The sequence below is a fragment of the Macaca thibetana genome, chromosome 1 (genome assembly GCF_024542745.1).
Source record: "Macaca thibetana thibetana isolate TM-01 chromosome 1, ASM2454274v1, whole genome shotgun sequence".
Lineage (NCBI taxonomy): Eukaryota > Metazoa > Chordata > Mammalia > Primates > Cercopithecidae > Macaca > Macaca thibetana.
In genome coordinates, this window is record NC_065578.1 from 149,889,722 (window position 1) to 149,903,953 (window position 14,232).

Here is a 14,232-nt window from a genome sequence, read left to right on the forward strand (position 1 = left end):
TAAGGTTTATTTCTTTTGTGTTGATTCATATTTGTTGTGTTTATTCACTTTTTTGTTTTTCTGAGACCGAGTCTCACTCTGTCACCCAGGCTAGAGTGCAGTGGCAAGATCTTGCAACCTTTACCTCGTTGGTTCAAGCTATTCTTGTGCCTCAGCCTCCTGAGTAGCTGAGATTACAGGTGTGCACCACCATGCTCGGCTTTTTGTACTTTAGTAGAGACAGGGTTTTGCCATGTTGGCCAGGCTGGTCTCAAACTCCTGGCCAAAGCGATCCACTGGCCTCAGGCTCCCAAAGTGTTGGTATTACAGGCATGAGCCACTGTATCCAGCCTATTCACTTTTTTGCCCTCTAATTTAGTCTTCATTTCTGAAATAATATTTTTCTTTAATTTCTAATTTTTTCCTGAGTTGTCAACTCATTTCTAAGCTTTCTAATTTTTCTTGGTTCATATCTTCTATCATTTTTAAAATATCTTTCAGTTCATTTTGAAATTATTGGTTTTACTCTGTTTTGTGAACACATGTTTCTGGAATGCTCCCGTTGTTTGTAAAGGTAGTCTGTTCCTATTTCTCTTTTTTCTTATCTTTGAGTGGCACTTAATGTTGATTCTTTTCTGCTGTGCATTTTTACGTGAAATTAGCTTTTCTAAACTATGAGAATAAAGTGGGTTAAAAAAAAATCTCTAACTTCACCAAGCTCCTTCTTCTGTTGTTTTGGTGGTTTTTTAAAGCATGACATCTTGCTTTTGGAAATTTCCCAACTGCTCTTCCCTTCCTTTGTTCTGGACCCTTTTCTTGTCCCTAGACTGTTCCCTTTTAATTCCACTCCCAGCAATCTCTCCTAAGTGTAGGGCCCAGTACTAGAAGGCAGTGCTGGCAGGTCAATTTTGAGAGTTCAAAGGTCAGGCCTCTAATCCCCCTCTCTCGAGCTCTTAGCACTTACCAGGTGTTAGAGTGGGCAAAACACCTTCCGCCTTCAGCTGCTGCTCTCAAAGTGGGCCACTGAGCTTCCCAGTGAACACCAGTTGGCTGTTTGGGGTTCTCCTGTTCTCAGGTCAAGTTAGAAGCTGCACTATTGCTTCCTTTCCTCTCTCACATACCATGCAAATCTTGCAGCTACAGGTATTTCATCCCCAACTGCTTGCACTTTGGGATTCGTGTTTTGTCACCTAGTTTTGTTGCAAATGTTGTCTATGAATTTATTTTGCTATCCAGTTGCTCTGTATGCTTTTATGGGGGATTACATGGGCAGTATGCTACTGCCCTCTTCACTATCTTCCCAGCAACAGCTGGAGCAGCAGCGCATCTTTTAATCCGAGCTAATTTTTGCTTCTTCTTGGTTCCTTCCCTCAGTCTGTCACAGGCCTCAGTGTCGCAGAGTTCCTGTATTATAGCGTGCACGTGTTTGGGGAGATGTACGAGCAACTGGAGGTTGTTAGTTGTGAGTAGAGTTGCAGAAAGTTAGACACAGTTCCTGCCATTAGGAATTTATAACCAAGAATTCAATGTACATCCACTTAGTGAAGCAGAACTACAACCACCTAGTTTCCAATCACAGGTCTTATTAGCTGGTCATGCCAACTGGAACAAGTCAACTTCCTAGGACCTTAGTTTCTCCATTTGTAAAACACAGAGCGTATCACTTGCCCTAATTGAACAGGTTGTATAGAAACAAAATAACGAAAGCATATGTAATCTGGTCACCAATAACCTGCATCCTCGAATGCAGAAACCCTGTGTTCTTCATCTCTGTCTCTATCCCTCCATGCCTTGGACAGTGTTTGATACATTTCAGAGCACTCAGTGTTTGCACCTTGAAAGAAGTATTTAAAGCCTTATTATGTGCTAATTAATTTTAAAAGCTCCCGAGCCTCATCAATGATGACAAGAGTTAATATGGCCATGCTTGAGGGCTAGAGAGGCTAGCCTCGAAAAGACCCTTTGCATGGAAGAAATGGCCTTCACTCCGAAAGTCAACCATCAGAAGACACGGAAGAGCTGAGTTTTTAAAATGCATTTTTTATTATTCAGCCTTCAGCAGAAATGTCACCTTTCTAAAGCAAGCTGTTATCATGCGCTCCCTGTGCCAAGCAGGCGCCTCTGAGGAGCAGGATTTTATCTCAACATTTTTAGTGATTTGTGTTTCTCTTTCAAGGAGTTCCATGCCTTAAGGCACCTGAAACACTAACAGCACAAGAAGGTAAGGTTACACAAGGAGCCGTCTCCACAACATGAAACAGAAATTTTTGCAAAACAGGTCCAGGATCAGCATCAAAGCTATAGTCCGCAGTCACCCTGCCCAATAATTCATGTCCTCTCCGTGCAGCTCATTGTTTTCTAGTGGGCTCCTTGGTTGAAACCATATTCTCAAAGAAACTCCGTTTTGTGACAGGGCCCCCATCAGCAGGCTCAGCCACATGACAGGCCTACGAGCAGCCAGCACAACTGCCGGCAATGCTTGCCAATAAGCCAGATGCTGCCACATATTGGCATCTGGGTCCTGGAATAGCAACCATGTTCTCAGTCTGGCTAGGGATTCTGACCCTAGCTACGGAAGGAGACAAAGGAAGGAAAGAAAGAGACGGAGCAAGGGGAGGGAGGGCAGACTGTGGAAGAGTCTCTTGGTAATTTCCCTACCATGGATTTAGAGCTTCCACAACAAAAGACTCGTTGGAAAGCTGCTACCAATGCTGCAATGGGCGGGAGAGGTAGAGACGGGAGCATTCTAAACCCAGCGAGTTGTTTTGGCACCTGGGGAGTGGGGGTGGTTGATTCAAAAGGAGACAGCTGCAGCAGGCAGCAACTGCTCTCCCCTCCTTTCCCTCAAACCATGATAGCCCACAGTGGAGATAAGCTACAGGATATAGCTTAAATCTGCAGCAGAGGGACACAGAGTGGCAACATCAGGATGGCTGTCACTCCCTGCTCTCTGGGTGCCAAGATTTACCAGTGCCAGCAAGGCCAACTAAACGGCAAGGGCGAGATACAAATCACAGTCTATAATCTGGAAAGGTATGATCAGGGGTGTTCTGATCACAGGAATGGGGTGCGGGCAAAAGGCAGCTCTGTGCCTTGCTGTGACTTCTGCTAGTAAGGAAGTACCAGCCTGACAGAGGCTTCAGGCCCTGCCCTAATCACATTAGGTGGAGGCATGGCCCAGAAAGGGTGGGCTGAACCCCAGTTTAGGGTTTGAAGGAAGAGATGACAATAAAAAGCGTGTTCTCAAAATAGCAAATTATATCCAGTGTCCCCTTTCCCCCATATCATGTTTATGAAGAGTTACTCGGAGCCTTACACTTGAAAGACAGGTATATGCGCAAGTGAGAATAAGAGACAGACTATATGGTGAAAAGCACCTGGGCCTCTGCAGTCAGAAGATGGGGGAAATAGCCCCTAAGGTCATTTACCAGCTGAGGGTTGCTTCTCCTAGGGTCAAACTGGCTTCTCTCTGTTCACCAGATACTACATTTCCTAACCAGAAACACTTGAGTGTGCCTCTGGTCGTAATCAGTGTGTGTGTGGGTCGGGAGGGGAGGGGAAGGACATTTAGTGGGAATCCCTGCCGACCACTGGAAAAAAGCAGGGCAAAGCCTGTTCTATCAAATGGCAATTTTGGCAATAGTGTCGCTTTAAAAAAAGAACAGCACATTATTATTAAGGCTGAGTCCAGGCACAGCATAGAGACAGATGAAGCAACTGCTGACTCTGAAATCCCACCTGTTAAAGACATAAGATTATCTATAAACATTTTGCAGGTGCCCATTGAGAGGTCAAAATATATTTTATTAAAATCTCATCTAATAGTCTTGGCCCTTTACAAACAAAAGATCCATAATTTAAAGTGAAAGATAATCACCCACATTCCCCTCACCCCACACATACACACTTAACCTTCAGCAAACATCTAATTTCACTTTACTGCTACGAAGTCCGTTTTTAAAAGGTAAAACCAAGTCTACCCAGAAACCATCCCCCGCTGAGTTCCCCAGTTTTAAAGAAAACACAGAGCAGCTCCGCTACAAGGTCAGAATCCAATGAGAACATTCTGGTATCTTTCCCAAACTTGGTTTTGATTCTTTGCATTCAGATTTTGAACAACGCAGGGACTAAATACTGAATTTCCACTGTGGTTTTGCTTAAGAAGGAGCAGAAAACCCAACACTACACAAGTCATCAAAGGAATTATAACTACAATTTGATGTTTATGCCATCTATTTCTGAAATGGATAACAGAAGCTGTCTATAAAGGGTGAGTTATTGATTACAAGTAACTCTGACAGACTGCCTGAATCTCTTTGGGGGAACTGAACTACTGCCCAAGTGCTCTTCATTTTGCCCCCTGATTTTCTCTTTAGCCAACTGCCTGATCCCCTTGCCTTTTCCCTTCCTCCTTGTCTTCATTATCTATCTTCTCCTATCACCTTTTCCCACTGACACAAGGACTCCTGGGCAAGCTTCCTAGGAAATATGATCAACACTGAAAATGTCTCCAAACTCAAAACATATACCACAGGGTAGGCTGCCCATGATCAGGCAAGGCAGAGGCGATAACCTGGATTCAAACAAAGCCATAGTTCCCAAACTTGAGCAAGCATTAGAATCATCTGAAAGGGCTTGTTAAAACACAGACCGCTGTGGCAGCCCTCAGAGTTCCAATTCAATGGGTTTGGGATGAGGACAAGAATTTGCATTTCTAACTAATTCCCAGGTAATCCTAATGTTGATGATCTGGGGATCACTTTTTTTTAATTTTCCTAAAGCTTTTATTTGGAAATAATTTCAAATTTAAAGAAAAGTTGCAAGAAAAGGAAAAATCATCCATATTCCCTTGACCCAGATTGGGGACCACTTTTTGAGAACCACTGAGCTAAGCTAAATGTATGTCAGAGGTCTGGTACAAAGAGAGAAGTCACCTGGCAGGATGTAATGTCTTCTAAGAGCAAAGATCAGAACACTATCCAAATAGAAAGCAAACCAACTATTTAAAGCAAAATGTGGGAAAAAGTGCCACAAAATGATCAAAGAGTGAGTTGGGACCCAGGGGTTTTAAGCTCTGAATAGTGAATATCATTATCAACCAATGGGCGGAAAAGTGTTATAAGCTTTCCTGGTTTGTCTCTCTCTGGTGATTCCTTGGGGGTGATTTTACAAACCGCAGTCCATAATCTCCCAGTATAAACTGACTTCAAGAAAAAGGGAAAGCAATTATTTGATAGGAATACTCTACCTCTATACACTTGAGAGAAATAGACGAGTATGATTAAGTACCCTCTCATTTATATTCTACCACCTTAACTCCGGACTTTATCTCTTGCCTGAATTTCTGCAGTAACTCCAAACTGCTTTCCCTGCCTCTAATCTCTCTTTCTCCAATTTATTCTCCATTTTAACGCTAAAATTATCTCTTTAACTGTACGCTGCAATAATGCCAGCTCTCCAAGAACCTTCACTAGTTCCCCACAACCTAGAGAATGAAGTCCAAATGTCTCAGCATGGCATTTAACCTGGCCCCAACCTACCTTTTCAATTCACGTTATCTACGAACCAGCCAAAACAGAATACGTACAGTTTTCCATTTTCCCATCTCCATGCCTTTATACACAACAGTCTTTTTGTCCCCCCGAGAACTTTCCTTCTCTCCAAACAAAATATAAAAAAAGGAAAAAAAATTCTTATGTTTAAAAATCCTATCTACACTTCAAGGTCCTGCTCCTATACAGGAAGGCTTCCTGCAGCTCCTCAGATCTCTCCTTTGTATGCTCACCATACTCCAGTTGTACTTTATAACACTTGCCACATTCTGCCCTACTTATTATTTATGTTTCTTTCTTTCCCCTGTGTTTTATAAGATCCTTGAAGGCAGGTGCCATATCTTTTGTTCAGAGACCAGAGAAGCCCATAATGGGAGGGAGGGGTGGATGAAGAGGGGATGAAGAGAGAAAGAAGAAATGAGAGAGCAGTAGAAGCACACGGTCGGGGGAAGAGTTCAATTTTAAAGAAGTTTTCTTAGTCATTTAGAATCCTTTTGCTAAAGACAGACCCTTCAAATATCTAACACATTTTCTTCCTATGACAATCCTGAGAGACTCAAGTGTTCTACAAATTATCTTAAATGTCTTGCAAACATTACCTCTCCTTTTCTTCTTGTTTTCCATTGGATCAATTTTATATGCATATCCCATGAAAAGGGCAACAACACAGTTCAGTCATATTGGCGCTGCAACAGGCTGAAATTCTTCTACAGTCCCTTTTGACATGTGCCTCTTGGTGGGGTTAATCAAACATCTGTCTTGTGGATTCCTAACCAAATACCCAAACTTTAGGAAGATTTTTTATTTTTATTTTATTTTTTTAAAGTCTGGGTCGCACTCTTTTGCTCAGTACAGTGGTGTGATCATGGTTCACTGCAGCCTTGACCTCCTGGGCTCAAGCAATTCTCCCACCTCAGCCTCCCAAGTATCTGGGACTACAGGTTCACGCCACTGTGCCCAAGCTAATTTTTGCATCTTTTGTAGAGACAGGGTCTCATCATGTTGCCCAGGCTGACCTCAAACTCCTGGACTCAAACAATTCACCTGACTTGGCCTCTCAAAGTGCTGGGATTTCAGGCATGAGCCACTGCACCCAGCTTTAGGAAGAATTTGATCAACAGAGTTGACATGAAATTTTTGATATGTTTCAATTTGAAATTTACAAAAACAACATGCCAGCAATTCTAAATGTGCCTCAAAGCTGGCTCATTTGTCATTCCTTCCTACCACATCAAGAGGCATTCCTGCCCAAAAGAAATCACAGCAGCCCTCTGCAAACACTCATGGCCTCTGCCTTAACTACCAGTTGTACCAGCTGTCTTTAGCAAGGAGAGGGAGATAGAACTGACTTAGGATAAGCACGTCAATTAATTCTTTCCTAAAAGGCAGGTTGGCCATCTCTTTTCCTGGGATAGTAGAAATAGTTTCAGTTTTTGCCTCACTCTTCCTTGGGGAAGAACAAAGAATTAGACTTTAAATCCAGATCAACAAAGGTGGTTCTCTATTGCTGCAGGTACCTAGGCCAACATGCTGCCAAGTGCTGTGCTGCATCTTCCTGGCCCAACTTACTCACTCAGGTTACTTTCTTTCTTACACCGCCACAAATTCTCTCTGCCTCCATTCCTCCCTGGGATGAGACAGCTAGATCAAGGGGGGAAATCATGTGATAGGGACCAAAAATACAAGGCCATACCATCTGACTACATTATCACCACCAGAATCATAAATCTTACCAAAAAGGAAGCTTGCTCTCCGGTTTCCTATTTACTGTCCTTGAGAGAGTAAGTGATGCTGAGTCACAAAAACTTGTAGTACTTTGCTTTCCATTTCCCTGCTGCTATTCTGTTTACAACTTTATGTAGAAATAGCTGACTTCACAGCTTCTGCCATTCAGTAACCCTTCAATATGAGGGCTTAATATGAAATCCTTAAAATGAGCCTAGTGGACATAAAATAATCAAAAATCTAAATTACCTAGACTGGTAGAGGTTAATGTTCTGCATTAAATAGGAACAGAAAGTATCCATTTCTGATCCATAATCAGAAAGTATCTGATTATGCCTGCCAAAGGACTGAGTCAAATAAACACACAAAATATGATAGATGAGGGCAACAGGTGTACGAATACTACCATAGTTACTGAGAAAGGTCTAGGAAATAGGCAAATGTAGGTGTGGCCCTCACCTCCTCTCACCTCTATGTACTGCTATCTGGACCTTCAACTCTCCTTTTCCAGTGTAGAACTGAATGAGAAATAACCTTTTAATATCTCATTTTATATACAATTTTTATAACCATATAACCGCCAAGGGCTATGCTACTGAGCAGGTGTACGGCAGCAACCCAAGCATCTGGGATTACTAGAAAAACAATAAGAAAACAGTTAAGTACCAATTCAAGATTTTCATTAACCTTGCCTTTCCTATAATGTTGTTTTATCAAATTAGCTCTCTCTGAAAAACCGAAAATCCATCACATACATGGAGAGCTTAGAACTCATCTACCCATTCATTCTACAGGTGAGGGAACAGGTCCAGGAGAGGGTTATTTGATTAAGGTTCTATGGCTAATCAGTCACAGAGACATGACCAGGACACCACTCTAAGACTTTGCATTATTGCACAATTCTCGAAGACAGAGCTTGAAATAAATTCCAGGCTCCATTGCCCAGACCATTTAGATATACCAGAGTTTAAATCAACTCCTCTAAGGAAAAAAGATGATCAGTTTTATGCCTTCGCCTTTACTAGAAAGAGATCCCTAAGTGATTCCAATAAATATGCTCTGGGGAGCCCTTGGGAGGCAGAATCTCGGGGCTCTAGTCAGACCTCTTTCTATTTGGATTCCAAACTTGTGGGCAAGTGAATTCAATCAAGGCATACTAGATGTGGAGCTCTAATATAGTGTTACTGGTTATAGCATGAGTATTATCTATACATTTTATGCTTTTCAGTACATGCACCATTTGAAAGCAAAGGTCAATCTTGGTTCACACTGACCTTGAAGTAAGTGAAGACAGGAAAAGCATGAAGGTCAAAACACAATAGGTATTGTAGCTGTTTAAAAGATAGGTTTAAATATATTATCAACAGTTCAGTTAATTAATAGAAGTAGAAAGTAAAATGGTGGTTACCAGAGGCTGGGGGCCAGGGGAGAATGAAGTAAGAGGAGACGCTGGTCAAAGGGTAAAAGTTTCAGTTAGGCAGGAAGAATAGGTTCTGGCAATCTATTGCATAGCATGGTGACTACAGTTAACGATGTATTGTGTATTTCAAAATGGCTAAAAGAGTGGATTTTAAATGTTCTCACCACAAAAAAATGATAAGTATTTGAGGTGATAGATAAGTTAATTAGCCTGATTTGATCATTCTACAACGTATACATGTATAGAAATATCACATTGTACCCCATAAATATACATAACTATTATTCATCAAATTTTAAAAAAACGTTATTATAACAAGTAATTTGAAAAGGTCCATGTCTCAAATAGTATTATTTCGTGTCACAGTTAAATTGCTAAAATGATGACATTCTTTTCACTCTTGGGAAGCTTAACTTATCCATCTTTGACATAGAAACAGTAGATTTTTATACTATATCTTAGAATAAGTGGCACTGCACCATAATGGTAGTTGCAGTCTATCTGGAAAAACCCTTCTATAAAGATCACGGTAGAATAATAGTGAATGATATTGGTAATTTCATATAAAAATAAAACAAAAAATTGAATGACAGAAAACAGAGACTCAGACAAATATCTGCACATCAATATTCATAATGGCATTATTCACAACAGCCAAAAGGTAGAAAAAATCCAAATATCTATTGACAGATGAATGGCTAAACAAAATGTGTAATACATACAATGGAATATTATTCAGCCTTAAAAGGGAGGAAATTCTGATAAATACTACAGCATGGACGAACCTTGAAAACTTTTTGCTGAGTGAAATAAGCCAGGACAAAAAAACAAATATTGTATGATTCTGCTTATATGAAGTACCTAGAATAGTCACATTTAAATTCATAGAGACAGAAAGTAGAATAGTGGTTGCTAGGAGCTGGAGTGTGGAATGGGGAGGAGTTATTGTTTAGTGGGTACAGAGTTTCCATTTGAGGTGATGAAACAGTCCTGGAGATGGATAGTGGTGATCTCGCACAAAAATGTGAATGTACTTAATGCCACTACTGAAGTGTATATTTTTAAATGGTTAAAATGGTGACTGTTATGTATATTTTACCACAATAAAAAAATCAAATAAGAAACACTCATGGCAACTTCTTGCATGATTTTGACCCCATATTCCACTCCTCTGCTTAAACAAAATATAAAAAAACCAACCATAAAAATCAGTACCAATCACAGAATTACAGCTTAAAATATGTACACATCATCAAATAAAAACAGACTTTGGTTCATCACCCCAAAGTCATTTATCCTGTGTTTATTACTAAAATAATTCATGTCCATTCTAATTATGAATGATGTATTTACATTAAGCACAAGCTCCAACCAAACATACAGAGAGAAAGGGGGAGAAACCGAAGCAATGGAATTGTCAACAGACTGACATGGTAACCATCTGTTGACATTAATGTTCTTTGAATCCAAGAGACTCAAATCATGTGGTAGGGCAGGGATCTTCATCTTAGTTGTAAAGTCCTACTTTCATGTCACAGGGCACTTCTGGAAGGAAGTTCTGTAATGGCCAGCTCTAAGTACTTGCAGATTTCCTACTAGTCCTACACAGGAAGTCATTCTTGTGTCTCACCTGCATAAGTTCCTGTTATGAGGCCAGGGGACTAGTGAGTTGAAATCTAGTTCCAGAGAGTGATGTCATCTTGACTGAACTATGATCCTGGTGACCTGCTCCCCAACCTGGTGTTGTTGCAGCCTTTCAGCTGGGGCTTGGATTATAAGGGGGCCAAAAAGGAAAAAGGGAAATAGAATAATAGAAAAAGGAAAAATGCTTGCACATTTCCTTTGTTTCACTAGAGCATTTTCTGTTCCATTTAATTTGATGAGAGGACCTGGTCAATGGCAGATGGAAGCTGTACAGATGCTCCTGGAGTGGGGGTGGGTTCTCACACAGATCTCAAAAATACAAAGAAGATTAGAACATATCGAAAATTTCAGTTATTTCTGGTGGTTTCTAACTTGGAAATAGTGACTTCTTCTTTGGCTAAAGTTTAAAAAAAAAAAAACAGACGTTAACACTTGTAAAACATTTGTAAATTTTTGCAACAATGTATAACTACAGGAGCTACCTTAGCAACAAAAAGAAGTAACAAATACAAATGTTTGGAGATGTGTGAATACTTACATTCTTTCTACAATCATGTCAAATAGATTAGTTCAAATCTGAAAATCTCATCACCAAAGTAACAAACTAGGACTGCCATTCAATTCCATTTAGATGAGATCCTTTGCTTCTTAGTATACCAAGCCAAAAAGTAAAACAAAGTCAAGCATGAGAAGCAATGGTAGAAACTGATAATATTTCACAAGGAAAGGAATGGAGGCATTTCTTTAAGAAAAACAAGGGGGGAGGGTTATTAAATGAAGAAGAGATCTAATGTTTCACCATGTTTATTTGACATCATGATTTCTTAGTCCTTACACAATCTGGGGAAATAAGCACTTCCTTCCCTTTTTTGTTGCATGTGTGTTAGCAGGAGTCAGAAGAACAGAATATGAGGGAACAAGCAGAGGGTGCAGAAAATGGAAAGACGGGGAAAGAAAGATGCTGTTGAAGACACAGAGTGTTTATATGAACCCTTCTCTAAATAAGCAGTACCAACCAAGAGTACAAAGCTGACAACATGGAGTGTCTTCCCACAGAAATAATCTGGGACCACATTCAACATACATTAATTATACAGCATCAGGGTACAGGTTTTCCGTCAGAAATTATATGTATATCCTATTTTTCTCACTTTTAAGTTGCGCTGATGACGCTGTTCATGAAGTCCTTTTAGTGTATTATTAAGCAAATATTAATTTAATCATATAAACCAATCCTGGTCAGCAAAAAGCACTGTTAGCTGCCACGTAAAGGTCCTTTCAAGTAAAACTTCATTCCACACTTACAGCTTCCTATCAGAAGAATTTCTTGAAGGAACTCTTTCGGTTGGCTTTACAACTCATCTGCAACACTGAATGTGGACTAAATTCAGATCACACCTTGGTTGCAGGTATGTATATAACAGCCCCTGGCAAAATCAGCTAATATCTTGTAATTGTAAACAAATTGTTCTCTTTCAGTCATTCCCCCCACCCCCCCATTTCCTATAACGGTCTTTATCCAAATGCTTTGGTGCTCCATAAGTGACTGTGAGGCAGAGGTGCCTCAGTGCTGGAGATGCCTGTCACGGAGGTGCTCAGAATGTGTGAAGCTAACCCTGCATTACATTCATCTCATCAGTTCTGCCCAATCCACAGGGGTAAAGAATGGATGAGATTTGATATCTTCAACACCAGCAACTCCAGCACCAAGTCGTTCCAGAGGATTGAACTGCAAGAGCTAAAAAAAAAAAAAATAGATTGAGTGAGTAACAGGAATCCAACTGGCAAATCAAAGGAAAACCAGTATTTGAAAGGAAACAACTTCTAAATTCAACCCTGGTAACAAAGTCTTGATTAATACCCAAATGACCATGTTTTCTTGAAAGGGAGCTATATCTAATACCACTCTAGCTGTGGGGTGTGAGAGACACCTGAACTGAGTTTATGGCTTTTCAACTGATGGGAAACATGGCCTTGAGCAACTTCCTTTGTTTCCCTCATCCTCATAGAGCATAATAGGATAGCTATACCTATCAATTTCCTACCCCAAAAGTACACCATGACATTAACTAGATACTACACTAGATTCTGAGATAGCCAGTTACTTCCTCCATGATTAGAAAATTTGGGAAGCACAGTAAATCTTTCGATCCCTAATGAACTATGTATGTGTTGAGACTAAACTTTACCTAAGTGTGAATATGCTTTTTAGTATTCCAAAATTACTAGTCTTTGGCATAGTTGACACAAAGGAAATAATTTAATCTAATGAATGAAACAAGTTTTGGTTTCTTCAGAAATAGGACACGAGTGTAAAATACGTAAAAAAATTTTGTGGTTTAATAATATCAAATTTTTGTGTTAACTTTACTGAGGGATAATTTATATAGCATAAAATTCACCCCTTATAAAGTGTACAATCTGAAGACTTTTAGTAAATTTTGAGTTGTGCAACTAGCACCACAATCCAGTTTTAGAACATTTTGATTACCCTAAAAAGCTTCCTCATGCCATCTACAGTTAATCCCCACTCCCATCCCCAGCCCTCAGCAACCACTGACCTGCCTTTTTTCTCTATAAAGTTGCCCTTTCTGAACATTTCATATAATTGAAATCATAAAATATGTAGTCTTTTGCTGCTGCCTTCTTTCACCCATCATTATGTTTCTGAGATCCATCCACATTGTAGCAAGTATCAACAGTCCACTCCTTTTTCTTAGTATTCCATTGTTTAGATGTACCACATTTCATTAATCCATTCACTAGTTTTTAGATACTTGGACTTTCCAGTTTGGGGCTATAATGAATAATGTTGCTATTAACATTCATGTACATGTCTTTGTGTAGACATATATTTTCATTTTTCTTGGTTACATTCCTAGAAGTAGAATTGCTGGGTCACAGAATGAGCTTATGTTTAACTTTTTATAAAATTTCCAAACTTTTCTAAAGTAGTTGTACCATCTTACATTCTCACAAACATTTAAGTTTGAGGATTTCAGTTTCTCTACATCCTCAGTTCTTGGTACTGTCATTTTGATAACAGCCCTTCTCTTGATATTAGTAGTATCTTATTATGGTTTTAATTTATATCCCCTAACAACTAATAATGTTGAGCATCTTTTCATGTGCTCGTTAGCCATTCAAATAGCTTTCTGGGTGAAATATCTAACTTTCCGCCCATTTTAAAACTGAATTGTCTGTCTTGCTGAATTATAAGAGTTCTTTATATATTCTGAATATAAGTCCCTTATCAGATAAATGATTTGCAACTATTTTCTCCCAGTCTGTGACTTGTCTTCATTTTCCTTCTTTAAAATTTTTATATTTTTATTATTTATTCATAGAGGCGGGGTCTCGCTATGTTGTCAAGGCTAGTCGCAAACTTCTGGGCTCAAGAGGTTCTCCTACCATGGCCTCCCAAAGTGCTGAGATTACAGGCATAAGCCACCACACCTTCCCTATTGTCTTCATTTTCTTAATGGTGACTTTTGAATACACAAGTTTTTAATTTTAAGGAAATCTACTTTATCAACTTTTCCTTTTATGGACCACGCTTTTGGTATCACATCTAATACTTCTTTGCCTAACCCAACACCAAAGATTTTCTCCTTTGTTTTCTTCTACAATTGTTATGGCTTTAACTCTTATATACAAATATACGATCTATTTTGAGTTAACTTTTGCAAATAATATGAAGGGTCTAAGTTCATTTTGTTTGTAGCATGTGTATATTCAATTTCCCAGTGCCATTTGTTAGAAAAACACTGTGGTCTTAAAACTACGGTGGCTTTACAGTTAGTGTGGAAATCAGGTAGCGTAAGTCCTCCAACTTTGTTCTCTTGCAAAATTGTTTTGGACATTATAGGTCCTTTGCCTTTTTATGCACAGTTTGGAACCAGCTAAAGGTTT

General features: G+C 39.6%; 2 protein-coding genes across 17 annotated transcripts in view; one reads left to right on the plus strand and one right to left on the minus strand.

Moving 5' to 3' along the window:
• SPATA45 (spermatogenesis associated 45) overlaps positions 1-14,232 on the plus strand; it is an 800,921-nt gene that overhangs the window by 365,593 nt on the left and 421,096 nt on the right. The gene's annotated exons all lie outside the window — the stretch shown is intronic.
• The window catches only part of RPS6KC1 (ribosomal protein S6 kinase C1), a 212,977-nt gene continuing 209,853 nt past the window's right edge, over positions 11,109-14,232 (minus strand). For all 16 annotated transcript variants that reach the window (XM_050761602.1, XM_050761608.1, XM_050761596.1 and 13 more), the window contains one exon: positions 11,109-12,058. In XM_050761602.1, the coding sequence (XP_050617559.1) occupies positions 11,948-12,058 (111 nt within the window). In that variant the 3' untranslated portion in view covers positions 11,109-11,947. The remainder of the gene's footprint in view (positions 12,059-14,232) is intronic.